The 19,791-nt window shown below is 44.6% G+C and overlaps 1 protein-coding gene across 1 annotated transcript; it reads right to left on the bottom strand.

Annotated features, from left to right (window-relative positions):
- Positions 1-638: 638 nt before the first annotated feature.
- On the bottom strand, positions 639-19,424 carry POU3F2 (POU class 3 homeobox 2). Its single transcript, XM_084831234.1, has 2 exons — positions 18,141-19,424; positions 639-713 (listed from the first exon to the last, which is right to left on the bottom strand). Exons 1-2 carry the CDS (start codon positions 19,422-19,424, stop codon positions 639-641), a joined length of 1,359 nt encoding a protein of 452 aa, XP_084687360.1.
- Positions 19,425-19,791: the final 367 nt, after the last annotated feature.

Genomic DNA, 19,791 nt, shown 5'->3' with positions numbered 1-19,791 from the left:
GGAAACACTTTTGAGAATGAAATGGACTACAACCCTTTGAGCAATTACTCCTGAACAGCTCCATATAATTCAATGGGGCTATTCCAGGAAAAAAAATGTTTGAGGAGGATGATAAATGCTTTTTCCTGGGCGTCACCAAATTATGATGGTTCAAGAAAATGTATTTTAATGTAATCTGTGTAATTGTTTAGATATTTGCTGGCAGATAGTTCTCTTTCTCTGTGAAAGGTTTCGTAGGCTTTGTCAATTTGGCACATTTAACTGTTTAATTCTTCTGAGGTAAGATGCAAAGTTCTTGCTGTGAGAGCTTTAGAAAAGAAAAAGCAGTAATGATAGCGATCCTGTTAATGTGCAGTGTTTCCTCTATTCTGTCTTAAACAGGAATATTTCACTCCATGGAGAAAACTGTACACCATCACTACCAGCAATAACAACAATGAAAGAGAGAGATAAAAAACATGATGTGGTGAGCAAAGAATCCACATAATCCAGAGCTACCCCAGAGATAATAATTAATAATATGAGACACTAAAACCCGTTAGGGCTAGTTGAATAGATAGGGAGCATGTGGAATTTAGATGCCTTGTGAAGGGAAGGCCGCATTCTTCTATCCGACTATCAAGCAAGTTGTTCCGTAATTAAAGGCAGCTTTGAAGCAACGTTGTCAAGGGGTGGTTTGAAGGGAGGGGAAGAGCATCTCCCCAGTCTTGATCCTGTAATAAGAAGGAAGAAACACATGCTGCCTCTGAACCTTCATATGCTGCCAAAGGATTACCAACAAAGAGCACGTTTTTGAGAGGACTTTAGAAAAAAAAAGTGTTCCCCACCAAGAGAAAGATAGAAAGACATGCTGGCTGCCTAGGTATGCAGTCATCAAATCACTTACGCCAAAGCAGTTCTCTGAAGTCCCTGAACAAATGGTATGAGAACATGGCAATCAAGTATATGTTTTGTTATGAAAATATGGGTTTGTGTCTATGTATAAAGTGGAAATGTTCAGAGGTGTGTGTGCGTGTGTGTGTGTGCATGTGTGCGTGTGTAGAGATAGAGAGAGAGATCTATTATATGTGAGCACGCTCATATATAACATTCATATAATAAATGCTCAAAGCACACATGTTATGTTGTGTAAGCTGTGCTGAAAAATGTTATTTGAAAGGCTGGATATAAATGTATTACTTCATATAAATTAATAAAATAAATTACTTCAGTATTCTTACAACAAGCCTCTAAGATAGGCCTCTGTTTTCATCTCCATATGACTGAGGGTGAGCTAAGGCTGAGAGACACAGTTTGCCTTAGGCCACTCAGCAAGTGCTTAGCCAAGCTGTGGCTTGAACAGCCAACTTCCTTCCTCATAGTTTATGTTCTTATCCATTATACTACACCAGCTAGACAGATGATGTGTACAGATAACATCCAATGGCTGCATAATGTGTACATTATTGAGATAATTTGGGAATTACCTAGAAGAACTGGCTAAAGTCAAAAAAGGCCTGCTTCTGTTTAGACCTTATCTGGCTTATGTAAAGATTATCTAAAGAAATATTGTCCCAGATTGAAGAAAGCTCTCATTACTTTCAAAAATGCAGTGAGACATAAGCATAGTGTATGTTGTGTGCCAAACTGCATAGGGTTCAAATCTATTGCTGTTGTACTATCTCCCAAAGACAGCAGACATTTTAAAGATGTTTTGCTACAACAAGGAGGACTAAATATTATTATTTTAAAACATTTTCCCCCTCCCTGGGAATTTGTGTCTGAGCGTGACTATGTGTATATGAAGAAAGTATGTGACAAGAAAGTTACGCTGAAGCTGAATACAAAGCCAAAATTTCTGAGTACATTCCTGGTTATCAAGTCAGAGTGGTAAGAGCCACAATTCCAAATGGATCTTTCTGTATTCAGAATACCTGTTTCCTGCCAGTTCTGAATCCTAAATTATCTAGATAACATGGCTGTCATCAGTCCTGTGAACTGCACTTTTCTTAACTTATTTCAACACACATATTGAATAACACAGATAAACCATCATCAGGAAAATAGGAGAACAAACTCAATTGCCTGTGTGATGTTTGGTTTTCAAACTTAAAGAGTTGTTTCAGATGCAAAGATTTATGGCTTTTGTTGAAGGGATCTTGGAGACTCAGATTTTGATTTTGATATGACTACCATTCATATTTGAAATGCACTGAAACCTATGGAAATTATAATAGTTTTCAGGGTGTAGGAATTAAAAACCCCTCCCCAAACAGGAGCAGAACAAAGCCTACATGATCCCAGGCAAATGAAAATCAGTGCAGCAAATATCTTGCCACAGAAATGTCAGCAAAGTTTGATTTTAAAAACGAAAGAAAAAAAGGCTATAAATAATAACAATAAAATAGGGACTTGCAACTTGAAAACTCTTATTTAAGGTGAAACATAGGCAGCCACAGTTCATATACTATGTCGACCTGTCTAAAACATTAGATTAGTTAATCCTATATACCAAAGGACCACCAACCCATCGCAAATGCTATTATAAGTTGTATCTTTTAAAGTTGTATCCACTGTTAAGTCTGTGGAACAGTTCTGCTTATGGAGGAAGATCAGGCAGGACTGAATTTGAAAGCTGTACAAGAAGAGAAGCAGCTACCGGAGGCATGTCCACATACACAGATCATATTTTGGGATTTGGATTGTTTCAGCGCTTCAGTCTGTGCTGTTCCCCAGCCATCACCTTTATGGACAGGTATAATTGCAGGACAAGTGTGGGGTCTTTGACAGGAATAGCAGAAGCTGCTTTGCAAAGGTGTGCAGTGGCTGATAAGAAAGGGAAGGACACATAGAAGCTGGACTGGGCTCCATTCATGCATGTTGCATCAGGAACACTGCACTGTGGAATGACCTGGCATCAGCACTGCTCCCAACCCCCTCCAGACATCAGAACAGCAAATCTGCCCATCTATTCTGCACAAATCCATGCGTGCGTGCATAGCAACTTCACCCACTCCTGGTTTGGAAGCTTTGGACACATTGCCTGATCCAGGTGTCCGTGACATGAGGCACAAGAGAATCCCACACCCGCCTTCATCACATGGCTTCTCTTCCCATCTGCTGTGCAAATAGGCAAGAGACTCACATGGGCTCTGCTTTGGGTATATAAGATTTTGTGGGCTTGCAGGACTATCTGATACCTGGGGCGAAATAGCCATACACACAAGGGTGCCTTCCATCGCCTATCGGCACACACTTACTACCACGTTTCTGCATCATACCATGAGTATGACTCTTCCAATGCAAGCACTACCAATCAGTCCTAGATTTGTGCTTGGGTAGGCTACTACTGTCAGCTTCACACATAGCCATGCTGCGTACACTTCAGTGTAAAAAAGTGCAATAGAAATTATCTAAAGAAATACTAAGTAAATAAATTACCAACTCTCCCCTCTGGCCTCAGCTTCCATGCAAGAAATTGTATAAACCCCATGGAAGGGTCATAACACATGACGAGCCTACACATATAGAAGTGACTGTATACTCACCTTCTGTATGCGAGCAGGGGCACAACAGCAGATTGTGCCCCTGCTTGCATACATCATGCACAGCTCATCATGCATTATGATTTTTAAAAAGAATTTGCACAGTTTCTTGCATTCTTCACAGTGGCCATTTTGTAATGTGTGGAGTGGTCTTGCAAAAGGCTGAACATTATGGAGAAGGAAGTTGCACATTTTGCTAGGTTTTCTCTTGATCATCAACACGCACAGCCATAAAACAAACAGCCATACTGCGTAATCCTGTGCATGTTTACTTTCAATTCATTCAGTGGGGCATACTCCCAGGTAAGTGTATGTATATCAAATCAACACCTTGTAGGGGAAATGGCTCTTCACTGTTCGATGTGCAGATAAATCACTGCCTACCGAGGCTTAATTTGTGCCAGGACTCCATTCTGGGACAAATTAAGCTTTTTTAAAAATAAAAGTGTTCCATTATTGTAGCTGAGGTACATTTTCCTCATTACTGAGTAACTGCAGGGAGTTCCTATATATCTAACTACACAGAACACATAACTAACGCATGAAATTCACTGCTACAATCTATCTACTGATGGCCACTGGTAAAAATAGTTTTCAAGGGGCACTGGACATTCATGGAGGATAAAACTATCCACAGCTATCCACCATGACAGTTAAATGGGACATTTATGTTCAGATGCAATATACTTCCCAATACCAGTTGCAAGCATCCAACTGCCACTTGCAGGTTTTCCGGAAGCATCTCCCAGAAAGAATATGCTGCACTAGATGGACCCTTGGTTTGATCCAGCAGGGCTTCTTCTCTTGTTATGGGGCAGGATGGGGGGTGGGCGTAGGAGGAAGAGAGAGAACCTCCAGGTCAGAGGGTGTTATTTCTAGGTAGACTTGAGCTCCAACTTCTTTCTCTTAAAAATAGCAAAATAAAAGTTAAGTACTGCTGTCTGGTAGAAGCAGGATTTCCCACAGGTTCCATGGGAAGACTGGAGTCCCAGATGGTAATGCAACACAAAGATAGACTATGGTGAAATGCTATTTTGGAATCACTGCCTTTACAAAACTACAGTCACTCCACCCAAAGCTTGATTTCAGCTGGACTTCAATGTAAGTCGGCCTTCCTCAGCCTGCTGCCCTCCAGAGGTGTTGGGATACAACTCCTATTATCCCCAGCCAAGGAGCTGTCTGGGGATGATGGATGTTATAATCGAACACCTCTGCAGGGCTCCAGGTTGGGGAAGGCTGGTGGAAGTAGCAGTCATTGAAATGGTCTTTCAGAATCCACTGTTCCGAGGGCCAGCACAGAAAGTATATTCTTCCACAAGACACCAAAAGAATATTTTACTGCCTCTGATGCTATTTAGGCACACATGTCGTCTATTAAAAAATTGTTAGTATAGCATAACATTAGAAGAGATCCATTTTTAAAACAAATACACATCCTTTCCAATCAGGGTCGCTATTTGAATTACAGAGGTAGGAAAATACAAAAAAGGCTAAAAACTACACGGGTTATCCCTCCGCCTTTCGAATTTGGACTGTTTTATTATCTTTGGCCTTGCTGGCTGTATTTTAAATTTTGCTCAAAGAAGCTCAAGGCACTGGGCCACTGTCCTCCTTCCCTGCTGCAGCCTGAATGCTGGAGGCTATTTTTAAAAGAGCTTTTAGGAACCCCTGACCTGTTCGCTCTGCTTTGGAGGTCTACAAAGAGGGGTAAGAAATAAGCACAGAAGGCGGGGAAGGGAGGGAGACCCTCCCACCCTCTTTAGAAACACACACCCTCCTATTCTTTTTCTTTTTAACCCTTTTGCCACCCGGCTAGCTTCAGACATGAGCGAACTCGTATAGAGAAGCAATTATTAAAACCGACATGTCCTAATCGGCGAGTTTATTTCCGAACTGGGCGAGGGGCGACGGAGGTTAGACGCATGGATTTATTTTCTCTTGCTGCTGCTGCTGCGGCCGCTGCCGCCACTGTATTTGTTAAAGCAAATTACGGCTGAGACCGCTGTGGGGCGCCCAAGTTCTACTACGTATTTTCCTGCGATTGGGAAAGAAGAACTCTCCTGGAACAGATGCTATACTGAAGGGATGGGGGGAAGGGGGGGATCAAAAGGAGGGGGGGCGTGGAGAGAGAGGGCAGGGACAGGGTGGGGGGGAGGGAGGGAAGAGAGGCTTTATTCTCTAATACACTCGCTGGGGAGACTTTGTTACAAAACAGATTCATGCGAGAAGGGCAGGCGGGCTGTGTTGTACAATGAACTCTCGAGGGAAGGATAAATCCAGAGGCACAGAGAAGCTTTATGGCGGAGAGGGGCATTTGGCTGGCTCAAAGCCTCCCACCACCCACCCGCTTCTCCCGCCCTCGGCCTTTTCAGGCTCGATCTGCCCGGGTTCTGCTGGAGGAATATCTGATCTCCTCTAGAAGGGAGCCGTCAGGCTGACATTGCCAAGGGAGACTGCTTCGGCCTCCCCAAGTCTCCACGGCCTCCCCAGTGCTCGCCCTCGCCCTGGCCGTCTATCCTTCTCCCCCTTTGGATGCCCTGCTGCGACTTCTGCGAGGCGTCCCCCACCCCGTGCTTTTTCTTCGCGGGAGGCCCTCGGATCTCTTCCAGAGAACTTGGTCCTCCCTGCCTCTCTCTCTCTTTGTGAGCCTGGAGGGATGAATGAGAAGACGTGGGGGTGGGGGTGGCGGCGAAGGCGGCGCGGGGGGGGGGGAGCTGCGAGTGTGTGGGTTGTCAAATCGTAGTGGATCTGCCTGCTTTTCAATCCCCCCTCCCCCTGCCGCCGCCAAAATCTCCGGAATAAATCCAAAGCAGGCCCAAGTAGGCTTGAAAGAGGCCTCCCAGTTCCAGCCTCCACACGCCTTCTCCTCTTCAGCCAAAGCATCACAAAGGAGAAGATGCGGGTGGGGTTGTTTGGCTTTGGGTGGCTTAAAACAACAGCAGCAGCAACAAAAACAACCGCGTGACCCTTTATCCCTCACCTTTAGACACAATCAACTGAGGGTGGGAGGGGGTTGTTATCCCCCCCCCCCATTAGGTTTCCCATGAAGGAGAGGGATGGTGGGTAGATGGGAAGGCTTGTGAACCACACCAGCAGCTGGGCAATCTGTAAAAGACAATTTCAAACTCTCTTTCTTTGCTCCAGTGTAGGAGGATGATATAGTAAGGAACAGGCGGGCAGTTGGCGAAGGTTATATATGAGTAACCCGTCCTTGGTTTCTACCAAATCCTAGTTTAAGAACTAAACGCACAAGCAGGATAGGGCAAATCCCGGGCAAATCCCGTAACTTTGACAGTTCCTCTCAGAGATGACCTCGCTATATATAATTTAAAAAATAAATAAATTGCTCTTAATAAGCCAAACCAAGCGGGAAATCTAAAATCCTCAATAAATATTTCTGTTGAATAATGAAAAACAAGAATTTCTAAATTGCCCGTTTTGAGAGAATCAGATAGATAGATAGATAGATAGATAACGAGTCCATATCTCTTCTGTTAAGTTATTTTCAACACTGTTTCTTTTCTTTTAAAGAAAAATAATGGGAAAAGAAAAAAACTTTAAACCTCTTTAGATTGCTGTTTCTTGAGGTGCTGAATTCTAAAAAAGAATTAAGAATTTAATTATAGACCCCCTATCGAAGTAACACGTTTGATAAACTGGTGACATTAGATAATAATCACAATCATTTCGAGCTCATGGAACAGATTTCCACAAAATATATTGGGGCTGCAATCCTTTGCACAGTGGGGTTTACTTCAAAGTAAGCAGGCAGAAGATTTCACTGTTAAGGTAGCTTTCTCCAACGTAAGGGTTACAATTTCTTATTGGAGAAGGGCGGGGGTGGGGTAGAAGGAATTACAAATTGTTACTTTGAATATTCGTTTGAAATTTAGATTTTAAAAATTTAAACCCCAGCAAGTTAGATTGCTGAACCGTGGGGCACATGTAAATTAGACATACACACAACCAAAATCTTTCTCCAGAATACGTTCACTAAATATTCCAGCTTTAATATCTGTAATATATTTGACTAATACTATTCTACGTTTTGAAGGGGGAAACGTAAATCGTGAGAACCTCTACACGGAAAGGGCCTCCCCCCCCTCCCCCACAAAAGGACTAGTACGAATCCATGTCTCCTCACATCAAATCGAAACCATTGCAATGCCCTAATTAGAGTAATTAGAATAATAAGGCTGCCTATATGTGGTAAGACAATGTGTACAAACAACTTTATTTAATGTATACTGCTAATCAGTGGTGCGTGCGAGCTTGAATGCTTTAGTGTAATAAAACTCACCCTCGTCCGCCCAAACAATCAAATACAAATTAGTTTAATGATTGTGCCTGCTTGAATGTCTTCGAAATCCACAGGCGGAGGGAAATAAATAGCGCCATCCTTGTTCGTGTGTCTCCCCTACTGTTGACCAAGGAGCTGGTGCCTCCGTGGACTTGGCAATGAATGACTGGAGCCCTTGAATGAATCGAGCAGGGACGGGCAATTAATGAATGAGGCAGCCTGCCTAAAACTTTCCGAAGGGGCGTTGAAAAGTTCCCCGGGTCGGCTAGGCTTGGAAATCAAACCTGACGGATGGGCCAAGGATGGGCCAGAAAGGACAGCATCGCAGAAACTTCTGCAAGGGCTGCCGGATCATATGCACGCTTTCCTGGGAGTAAGTTTCACTGAGCACGTTGGGACTTACTTCGGAATACACTTGCATAGGATCCGGCTCCACGGGGCAGTCATCGGCAGGCGCAGGTGGCCTAGGAAAGGAAAGGGCCAATTTTTACAGGCAATAAAAGGAGGAGACGTTTGTAAAAAATGTCGTGAACCAACTGGGCTCAGTCCTAACTCATAACACTCTCTAGTTATGACAGCGCGTTGCCCTTGTATGGTTTAGATCCTCGGGCCTGGACGAAAACATTATTTTAGGGGTGATCACACCCACTACCGGAGCTCAAGGCTGCGATCCTAAGTATGCATACCTGGCAGGAAGTCCCAATAGCCCAGTGCTAGCAACCAACTTGCCAAGTGGTAAGATTTTCTGCCTCTGTTTCGTTTGGTCGTCTGTACCAATTAAAACGTCGTGTGATTCTATTTTTCTGCCACGTCGGTAATGGTCGAGGTATTCTGTCTTAAGGATTCCCCCACATTTCCGACTTAATAAGTATTCACACACTGACATCTACGGACCGAGGTGTAAGTTCTGTCTGTCCTCACCCTTCGCCCCGCCCGCGTTTTATTACTGGTTCTGCTAACTTTTTGCGTTCCTATCTAGATTCTAAACTACAAAGCAGTTAAGCTCCTTCCAATAGATTCAGAGGACTGGATTCAGCCAAAGGCTATTTGCTTGGAAGCGGTTTTCCTAGAAGAAATCCATGGGCCTCACTTTTCCAAGTGGGTTTCTTAGGGATAGAGAGGCGTCAGTTGCCTAGGATCGACCTGAGTTCTTGTTCTCGGGTTTAACAGCTTTTGAGCTTTGCAGATTGTGTTTAATTTGACAGTCTTTTCGACAGATTCTTCCCACACTCCGCGGAGGATGCGATGGTCGAGTGACATTTACACGGGAGTAAGTGCTAGTGGCATCAAGGGACCTATGAGCTCACACACGAGAGGAGGGACTTTGGGGTGGGGTGGGGGTTGTTTGACAATGCCACAGAAATCAGTGGGAAATCAGTAGCGTGTTTCCTATTCAGAGTTTGCTTTTTACTACTTGTGAGCCTACGATTATAAGCAACTAGTTTAGAAGTGACACGCTTCAAACCTCTTCCCACTCGGAAGAAACAAAGGAGCTCAGGACATTTTAAAGTTAACCTTTGATATGCTTTCAGACATTGGAACAGCAGCAAAAGGATAATTTATTTGTTCGCTTGTTTCTCCCGAAATGACACTTTATAGATTTGTTCCCAGTGTTTCGTTTTGGCAAAACCATTACTCGGATTCGACGCCACAAGGAAGCCCGATCTTGGACAACACATTTACATGGAGGAAATTCTCCCTTACAAACCAATAGGGCTTTCTTGAAAGTGAGCATCAGGGTGTCAGAAGCGAAATACAGACATTCTGAAAGGAGTTCCTTTACTCTTGAGGGATAAGGAAATACTGCAAGGATACAAATGTTAGCCAATGGAGGCAACAAAATGTGTTTTTGCTCTTTCTGAGATAGCCAGGGTATCTACAATTCATCAAGGTTTGATGATGCATCGTAGAGCCTACACTGAACGGGAAAGCTACAAATAAAAGGTCAATAGACTTGAATGTTTACACTGAGACCCGGATTCTAAATTAGACGCAAATTCCAAACATTTCAGTGGTAAGGATGCCTAAAACGGAGGTGCCAACAGAAACCTTTTCATTCTAGTTGTGGCTCTAGACACAAACGCTATTTACTTTACAGTAATGGAACTCTTCCTGAGAAAGTGGATTAGAGTTGGAAGCACCAGCGACTTTAACCTGAATTTAATTTTTTTTAACCATTCACAGCTACTTTATATATCTCTTAGCAGTCAAGCTAAAGTACATACAAAGTGTGTGACAAAGGGTTATTGTGAGTTTTTAAATATAAACATCTGTATTTTTTTAAAATGTCCCTCAACATCTTTCACAAATAAGTGCTATTTGAGCTGGATCATATCATATTCCTAAATGCAGAAATTGTAACAACTCCTACAACATTAATACAACTTTGGAAGTTCCCCTGCCAATCATTTCTCACTAAGATCAAAGAGGCTGTTTTAAATAAAATGCTGCATGTGTGTGTGTGTGTATTCTCTTAGATTTGCTATATCACTGCTGTAGTTTCAAAAATACTGCTGGCATTCAAACCCACTTTATGATTATTTTCAAACCCTTGATTATAACAGCACTTTTCTTTCAAACAAGGTGTACAGCACAGATGTATACAATGTCTGTATACAATGTATGTATGCACAGATGTATACAACACTGCAGATGTTCCCTTGTAAATAAGTCCTGCTGAATTCAAGGAGACTTACTCTTATGTATGGGGTTACAGCTCAGTTCTGAATTTAATGCAGTTTACCACTACATAGGACTGCATCCATTCAACCCGATCCTATGCCTGTTCTCTAGAAGTACATCCCACTGTGTTTAAGGGGGTTGCAATCAAGTAAATGGGCACAGGAGTGCAGCTTTGGATAACTAAATAGTATCTAGGTATTGGAAATAAACTAAAATGCATTGTTTGTAGCTGTCTGAGGATGAAAAGGGGAACTCTTTCAACAGCCTACATTTAAGTGTAAATGAAGACCCTTGATGCTGAAATATAATTGCGTTCTCTTTCCTTGTATGCTTTTACAATGCATGATAGAGAACCAGATTGTTTTAAAAGCTTTTCAATACTAATAAAATAATCTGTATTTGTAAAGAAAAATATATAATTAGCTGTGTTTTTCCAGTAATATACTGTTACTAACATAATGTAGTATAGATACTGGTAGGCTCCCAATAACCACCTTCCTTAAAGCTTTTGGCGTCTGCCACATTTGACAAATGACACCCCCCTCCCCTCCAAACTCTCTCATTTCTACAGCCTTTTCACATTTCAAGATCTGCATCTGTCTACGTCAGAACCTTTTCACTCAAGTTTTGAATGGATCAGGTAGAGATGCATTTAAAGAACCAGGATGAAGGCTGCAATCCTAAACATTCTTGCCATGGACCAAGCCCCTTTAACTCTGTGGTCCAAGTCAACACTGTTAAGATCAACCGAGAAAAAATGGTTTATACTTTTCAATGGGATTTACTCCTAACTAAAATACTATAGGATTACTGCTTACCAACTGCCTGAAAGGCACAGGACAGAAAGAATGCATTTAAAAAGGGGTGAGTTTTTGTTTTGTCTCTGGAAATGGCCTTCCTGTTCTCTTCTTTTCAGACCAAATCTGGAAGGTTTAAGATGACAAACCTAACACAGGCTGCGAAGGGTAAAGTTTTGAGACTTTCTCGGGCTATTGTATAGTTCCTGTGCCAAGGTATTGTCCAAGATGTTGCCTCCAAGTGTGGATAGAAGAAAAGCTAGTAGTAATAACAGCAAGGAAACAAGGAGGCTTCCGGAAGCGCCTGCGTTGCATCCTGCGGAATCGTAAGCCAATTAAGCGCGAGGATTTTTGACTGTAAGGAAGCTACTGTCTTCACGGAATGACAAGCCAACAGATTGGCTTAATTGGTTTGTGGATCGAGAGAGTGGCTAGCCAGAAATTGTTCTCTCCACACAAAGGCCTCCGTGGAAAGAGAGCCACTGTGTTTGGTCCACTTTTAAAAATCAGCGTCATTCACATGTTCATTTATCACATGGTCCAGAAATGTAAACATCAACCCGGAAAACTTAGAAAAAGAGAGCAGTTTTGAAAGAAAAGGCAAAAAAACGAGGGAAGAGTTTCCTGTTTAAACAACTGAAACCACTACCAGAAAAAAGAAACCAGAAAAAGCTCTCGCATTTCCCTGCCATTCAACTCCCTTTTAGATTTCTACTTCAATAAATAAAATAGAATAATGTATTGTAGTCTATTACTCCTAATACCTCCTCATTCAGCAAAACACAGAAACTAAACTGAATCTCTGTTCAAGATTAAGTCGATCACCAACTATTCCTGTTTGTGAAAAAGATCATGTTTACTGCAGCTTCCCCAGCCCCTCTATCCAGATCAAACCCTCTTTCCCTCCTAAGCCACGGTTTGAGTTAGCAATCCATTCTCAAATATTAGACTTCCTAGTCCACAATTAGGTTCTGGATCTAACACCCCACCACCACCAGGACCACCACTACACCCGATTCCTATAAAGAGATGAGAGGGGATTTCAACCCCTCAAGCAAATATATAGCCTCCGTAGGGCTGTTCAGTGTTGAGATCCCCACACCCCGTTCAACTCACACGTTGATTTTACCACCCAATATTTCGCACGCTCTCTTGACATGTATTACTATAACCCAGACACGAGTTTCTCCTTCCAGGAAGTGTACATGGGCAAGTCTAAAGATGTGACTCTTTCTTTTGGGGTGGGAGGACCGCACTAAAGCAGAAAGTAAGCGTCAGTTCTCGTGGACAGCGAAAGAAAGTCTAGATGGGCACCGGGTCAGTTTTTGTCGTTTGTAATTAAAGATATATAAAATGTGCTTTGGGAAGAAAAGGAAGCTCCTCGATATTCCTAATTCTGATTGGCTGTCTTTAGAGGAAACAGGCCTTTTCAAAAAAGCTCCCACAGAGTCGTTTCCTTTCAAAGGATACGCTGGTCTCTACAGGGCCTCGCTGCTTCTTTCGCTCTATAATCCGCCGGCTCTAACAACATAGATAGGAGACGTAGATCGTATAACGGGAAATGAAAGGTGGTGTGTGTGCATGTGTGTGTGTGGGGCTGTTTTAAGCAAACTCCCGTTTCAGTTATGAAAGCCGGTGCCAAATAATAATAATAATAATAATAATAATAATATTTTAAATAAATAAATAAATACACAATTTTTTTAAAAAATCACACCTGGTCCAGCCAAGTAACATGCACATGATCCCCCCCCCCCCACACACACACATACGGGAAGAAGCAAAATATTCCCTCCAAGACCACGGAAATGTCCTGCAGAGGGCAGATGGTGCCCAGTTTTCTAACTCCACACCCACCCTCGCGCCACTATTAAAAAAAAATAAAAAATACAAACAATTCAGCGAGCTATTGACCAAGGGACATTCAATCTATACCCAGCTTAAACATTTTACCCATCAGCATATCTGCGGTCGCAGAACACTCCTTCTTTCTGTCACTTTGCTTCCAGACTATTGATAAGATCATTTAGCTGAATCTGTTTGGGACTCGTGTAATATTGACTACGAGTTAGAAAAGATGATTAAATCTAATAAGCCTGGAAACTATCGTTAAAAGATGGTGGTAGTGGGGAAGAGGTAGCATGGCATGGGGTGATTTCAAGAATAAAACCCAACAAACCTGAAAACATGCTAACGTTTTGCCCTGAGAATGCCAATCCACGACCATGAAAAGGTAGGAAATCTGCTATAAAATAAAGTGAGGACTGAATCCTTCCATTCCCTCAAACAATAACTCAGTCATGTCCATTAGGACCTGAAGAGAAGTTCCATGGGTAACTATATGGGATCCACGCACATTCATATCATGTTTGTTTGTGTTCACAATGTAACACCTTAGCAGAATGAGCAACAACGCCCCACTTAAGCTAAAGTAACTGGATCTGAGCAGGAGTGTTGCCTGATTCTATGCACTGCTTATTCTGAAGTAAGCCCACTGGAACTAAACCTCCGGGTTCTCCATACACGTAGGTGGGGGCTGGGCTGGGCTGGGGCTGGGGGTGAAAGTTCCATTGATTTCAAGGGAATTTACCTCCAGGGGAATGTCCTCAGGACCACAGTCCTGTTAAACCTAGTCTGACTCAGCTACTCCACAATTGTGGATCAGGGCTGCACCTTTATTACAATCTCAAAAGGGGGTCAGTGCGAATACATACTAACGAATAATGCATTTGTTTCTAGAAAGGAAGGAAGAAAAAGAAGGGGTGGAACTACCGCATGGGCACAGGAAAGTCTTTCAAAAGTCTAAAGAAGAAGCGGCATACAGTCTACCTGACCAAAACTCTGCTTTGTTGTCTTTCTGGGAGATAAATACACGTGGCTAACCATCTCTGGGTGAAGAATCCCAGAGAAACACCTCCATTTATAGCTTCACAACAGTTTAAATAAAAAATAATATGTGTACACCCCCCCCCCCCATTGGGCTGTCCCTTTAAAGAAAAACAACACTGGAAGTGTTATCCATAAACCACTTATTCTGGAATAAGGGTGGAGAAAATCCTCTGGACTGCAATGGACTATCAACGAGTCTACTCTAGAGAAAGTGCTTTGTCCCTCAACATGGGCCTCTAAACACGTAATGCTTTCTTGTTGGTTTGAATGGAACTTTTACTGCCAGGTAACTGTGAGTGGCACAAGTGAACGACAACCCCTGCCCAGTGATTTTTCAGTGAGCACCACTTCTAGGTAAGTCTGCTGAGATCTGTGCAGTTTCCAGACAGGTGGAAAAAATCCCTGTTTCTCCTCCACCCATGCTCCAAGAGAAGCCGGTTTCCACAGCATCAACAGACACTTTATGCTGCTGATTAACATTAAAGGCCCAACCTTTAAAAACTCACTTGTGCTGGCTCAATAGGCTCCCAAACCCACATATTCCTGCCGCACTGTACTAACTACCAGAGTTATACCAGCAACACCAGCAAAATCTGTCAATAGATTAGGCATACATTTTATTCCAAAGTAAGAAAGAAGGACAGAGAATTCAACGCAATAGAAAGTCTCGATTCTATTCAAAGAACTATGCCGCCACTCAGTGCTATATTCCTCTCTCAAAAGGAAAATAAAAGATATGCCAATAAGTCGAACAAACTATAAAGGTCTTGTGTATTTCTGTTTTATGTAGATAATAAAATATTACTTTAACATAAATATATAAGGATCTCTGCGCTTTTATTTTTTCCCCACAAGCACATCCAAATGTACCAAAAAACAAAGTATTTCTTTAAAGAGACTGAACCAATTTTTTTTACATCCCATATAGATTTTGTTTGTTTGTTCACCTACTCATTTAAAGCTACAGAAAAAAACAGTTTCCAGAACCTGTTTGCTTTAAAAGAAATAAATATACATTGAGGCAGGCCACTTAAAAATGATATGAAAATATTTCCCTGGGTAGCATTTAAAAGAAGAAAAAAGAAAAGAAAAATAGACAAAGAAAACATTTAAACTATTTCTGCATTTCAAAGGACAAATATTAAACATATATACAGAGCGGTAAGGTTTGCTTGGTAACTTTTTAATTTTTTTTAAAGTAAATCTATCCAAGGGTTTGGAGGATGTGCCTCCCCCAAACCCCTTCTTTTGACCTTACCCAGATATTAATAAGTGTCACTGTTCCCCTTTTGCCACTTCCTCTGTCCCTGACCTGAATATCGTTATAAGAAGAATTTGTCCCTATACCATAATCAACAGCAGCTACAATGCCCTTAAAAAGACATCAGTGTCCATATCCTCTCCAAGGGGGAAAATACAAAGTTGTAAAAATAGAATAAAGGCCAATGAGTTGGCTTCTCAAAGGGAGGGAGGAGAGAAAAATCTGATACTAAACTGGCGCTTAGAAAAACAATGGAAGATTACAATACTATTAAATCCCACCTACACATTCCAATGTTTATCTGCGAATTTCTCTGAGAGAATACTTAATTGGCCTCAGAATGCTCAAACAATCCACTAGGCAAACTTTGCAAAGATTAATTTTTTTAAGTTATACAGACCCCCCCCCCACTTTTCTTGTGCTGAGTAGATGTTTCAGAATGTGGATCTGTCATTATCACAGTTTCAAGGGTTACTCCCTCACCCCAATATAGCATATAATACAGTTTCAAGTTCCCCCTCCTGTCTTTCCTCTCAAGAGCCTCCTGCTTTTTTTTTTTTTTTTTGGAAAGTTAACCGTTTTCTATCAAGAAAATGCATCTATTTAAACGACTAACAAAAGACAGAGGAAAAAGACTGATTGGAAAATGGCATTTTGGTTGCTTTGTTTTCACTTCGGAGAAAAAAAGAGAAAAGGCCGTGAAGTTAATCTGGCCTTTTCCATGCCACACATTATGCTGAAATCTCAATAAAGTATGTGGGATGCATCTGAAATCTGAGAATATATCTTAAAGAAAAAACAGCCCACCTGCATGTGGCCACAACACCCCCCCCCAACGGACCCCCTAAACCAAGTACTTGGATTTTAAAGCAATCCTCATAGACACATTAACTTGGAAGTAAGTCCCATTGATTTCAATGGAAGTTTGCCTGGCTACCTTCTTAATCTTAATCCCACTGACTTCAATGGAATTAATAATCACTTAATATTCAACTCCCTTTTATTTTGTATGATCCACATCTCCAGTGAAGTCGGTAGAGAGCCTCCCATTGAGATGAATGGGTCCAGGCTTGTAAGCAATGAGTGAAGTTCTTAGCTGGTTTACTTTACACCCCTAGTTTAAGAACATTATGTGAAAGTAAGTCCCACCTACAGAGGATGTCACTCTACAAGTCTTATCTCCTTAAGTAAAATAAATCAAAGGGAAGTGATCTATCTCAAGATCACAGCCTGTAGCTGCAACTCTAGGCACAGTGGAACTTACTTCCAAGTTACTCTCCCTAAGGTTAGAATGTAGGTTCTTAAATTGAATTTCTTTTCCCCTCATTTCAAATTTAGAAGCAGATGTCAGCATAAATGTCTTAGGGCAGGGCAGTACTGGATACTCAAGACATACAGAGAACTTTCTGAACATTACCTGTGAGGCTAAGCATTACACACACACACACACACACACACTTTCTCCTTTCTCATCTGAAAGTCCCCACTCCCCATCTTTAGCTCCATTCAAAGTGCCACTTTCTGCTGGAAAAGTCTGGATGGGTGTCTGTCTGTCTGTCTCTCTCTCACACACACTCTTCTTTTTATCCCATCGGACTTGGCTTACTCAAATTATTCTAGTAGTCTCTAACCATATTATCTCTCTTTCACACACACACACACACACACACACACGCACCCCTTTCTTTGCATCTGAATAATTTCAGAGCCAGGTTTCTGGAAAGGGGCAGTTGTTTATTTCCACCTTTTCTTCGCTGTCCTCACTTCCCTCAAGATCTACTTAAGACTAAACAGCCCAGCTTCCCTACTCCGGAGGTTAATGATGGCAGAAAGAGCAAATTAAACATGACCTCCTCCACCGAAGGCGGCTCCAAAACTTAACATCCACACAAAGAGGAAAAGCGAGGGCTACACGGATATACATTGTCCCACCGCTGGCCAGCACTCAAGAGTGGAAAATGCAAGTCATTTCCCAGCAAGGCATGAAAAGGAGATGAAATCTGTAAAACTTCTCTTTTCTTCCAGTGCAAATTCATAGGGGTTGCTTTTTAAAAGAACGGCATGACCCTCCTAACAACACTTGCCTGCCTCTTGCCTTCATATCCGCCCCCTCCCCCAACCAAACGTAAAGCGTATTCCAGCGAATCGAAGCCTCTGTCCTGCATTCTTGGTGCCTTTGGCGTAAATCCCAGGATACTTAATGCCAAGGGCCTGCCACTAAGGCAGGCCAACTTTTGTCTCTACCCAAGGAGGAGGGTTTTGTTTAGCCCCTTGACATTTGGGAGTCTTATCTGCCTGTGGTTGGACGCGAGGAAAAGAGAGAGAGAGAGAGGAAGAGAGAGGGTGTGTGTGTGTGGGTGGAAGGGGCAGACATGCGCTCGCCTCTCTTACGCACACGTCCATATACTCACTGCACCTCATTGCCTGGTTACTCGCCTGTAAAGGTCAAAACACACCATTCATTACACACTTTGCTACCGTTTCAAGGATAGTTCAGTGCAGTCGCCTTCCTTCCTTCCTTCCTTTTTTGTTTTGTCTGCTTTTTTTTTTTTAAAGGGAGGGGGAAACATTCAAAAGGGTTGGGGGAGTAAGGGGGTAGAGGGAGGAGGCCAGGGGTCGGCCCCCCGTCCCCCCCGCTCCTCCCCCCGCTCCGCCGGTGGCGGAGTTCACTGCACAGGAGTCTGTACCCCGTGGTGCGGCGGCGGCGTGTCCCTGCTGGCCCCATACACGTCCTCGGCTCCCGGCAGAGTCCCTCCCGGGGGAGTCATGCGTTTCTCTTTCTGTCTCCTGTTACAAAACCACACGCGGACCACCTCTTTCTCGAGCTGGAGGCTGTCCGCCAGCGAGGTGATCTCCTGGGCGGAGGGCTTGGGGCACTTGAGGAAATGGCTCTCCAGGGCGCCCTTGACGCTCACCTCGATGGAGGTGCGCTTTTTCCGCTTGCGCCCCTGCGCCGCGATCTTGTCTATGCTGGTGGGGCTGCCCGACGACGAGTCCGCCTCCTCGAGCCACTTGTTCAACAAAGGCTTCAACTTGCACATGTTCTTGAAGCTCAGCTGCAGGGCCTCGAACCTGCAGATGGTGGTCTGCGAGAAGACGTTGCCGTAGAGCGTGCCCAAGGCCAAGCCCACGTCCGCTTGGGTAAATCCCAGTTTGATCCGCCGCTGCTTGAACTGCTTGGCGAACTGCTCCAGGTCGTCCGAGGTCGGCGTGTCCTCGTCCGAGTGCGCCTCGTGGTGGTGGTGCGGGTGGTGGTGCTGCGGCTGCCCGTGCGGGGGGTGCTGCTGCTGCTGCTGCTGCGGGGGGAGATGGTCCGGGTGGTGCGGCGGCGGCGGCGGCGGCTGCGGCGGCGGCTCCTCGTGGGCGTCCCGCAAGCCGTGGTGGTGCATGCCCGGCTGGCCCGAGCCCAGCATCCCGTTGACCGTGAAGCCCGGCGGCTGCGAGTACAGCAGCCCGCCCTGGCCGCCGCCGTTGGACGCGGCCATGCCGGGCGGCAGGTGAGCCGCGCCGCCAGTCCTCCACGCCACGGCCGCGGCCACCGCGGCGTGGTGGCTGCCGGCGTGGTGCACCAGGTGCGGCGGTCTGCCTTGCTGCTGCTGCTGCTGCGGGAGATGCTGCTGCTGCTGCTGCAGCTCGTCCCCCCGGCCGCTGGCCTGCACCACCGAAGGCTTGATGTCCTGCTGGCCCAGCGGGCTGGTGGGCCACGGCGAGTCCCCGCCGCCGCCGCCGCCTCCTCCGCCGCCGCCGCCTCCTCCTCCGCCGCCGCCGCCGCCGCCGTGGGACAGCGCCGTGATCCACTGATGCGCGTGGCTGAGCGGGTGCCCGTTGCTCTGCAGCGCGTAGTCCGCCTGCACCAGCGCCTGGGCGTCCCGGTAGCCGGCGCCCGGCTGCATGCTCCCCGGCGGCTCGGCGTGCACCATGGGCGAGCTGGAGGTGAGCAGGCTGTAGTGGTTAGACGCTGTGGTCGCCATGACTCTCCGAGCCGGACTGAGGGCTCCGCTTAAAGGAGCCGCGCATTTGACAGCTACTTTTCCGCCTCGGGCTCCTCTCGCCGCTCGCTTCCCCCGCAAGTCCGCTTGGCAGAGCCCACTGCAAAGGCACGCGTCCCCGCTCCTCCCTCCCTTCGGCCCCCATTGGCTCTCTGCGCTTTGATTTACGTGGAGACCTCTAGCAACCGGCGCGGGGGGAGCCTCCCATTGGCCCCGGCCCTGGCGCTGACACCACGCCTCCCACACAGCCTCCCTCTCCCTCTTTGCAATCAAACTCTAAAGAGGGAGAGAAGGAAGGGGGGGGGGAGAGAAGGAATAGAAAGAAGGGGGGGCACAAACACACACCAGA

Source organism: Heloderma suspectum, chromosome 1 (assembly GCF_057233095.1).
Source record: "Heloderma suspectum isolate Gila_16-S chromosome 1, 16-S_ref, whole genome shotgun sequence".
In the NCBI taxonomy this organism is placed as follows: domain Eukaryota; kingdom Metazoa; phylum Chordata; class Lepidosauria; order Squamata; family Helodermatidae; genus Heloderma; species Heloderma suspectum.
The sequence above is the reverse complement of the archived record's forward strand: the minus strand, read 5'-3'. Positions and strand labels throughout refer to the sequence as shown.

Bases quoted from the DNA above. Each gene is read 5' to 3' on its own strand.
- POU3F2 (XM_084831234.1), bottom strand. From the start codon at position 19,424: ATGGCGACCACAGCGTCTAACCACTACAGCCTGCTCACCTCCAGCTCG. The intron at 714-18,140 runs GTACAGACTCCT...TTCTTATTACAG, and splicing joins CGCCGCCGCCGCACCACGGG to GATCAAGACTGGGGAGATGC.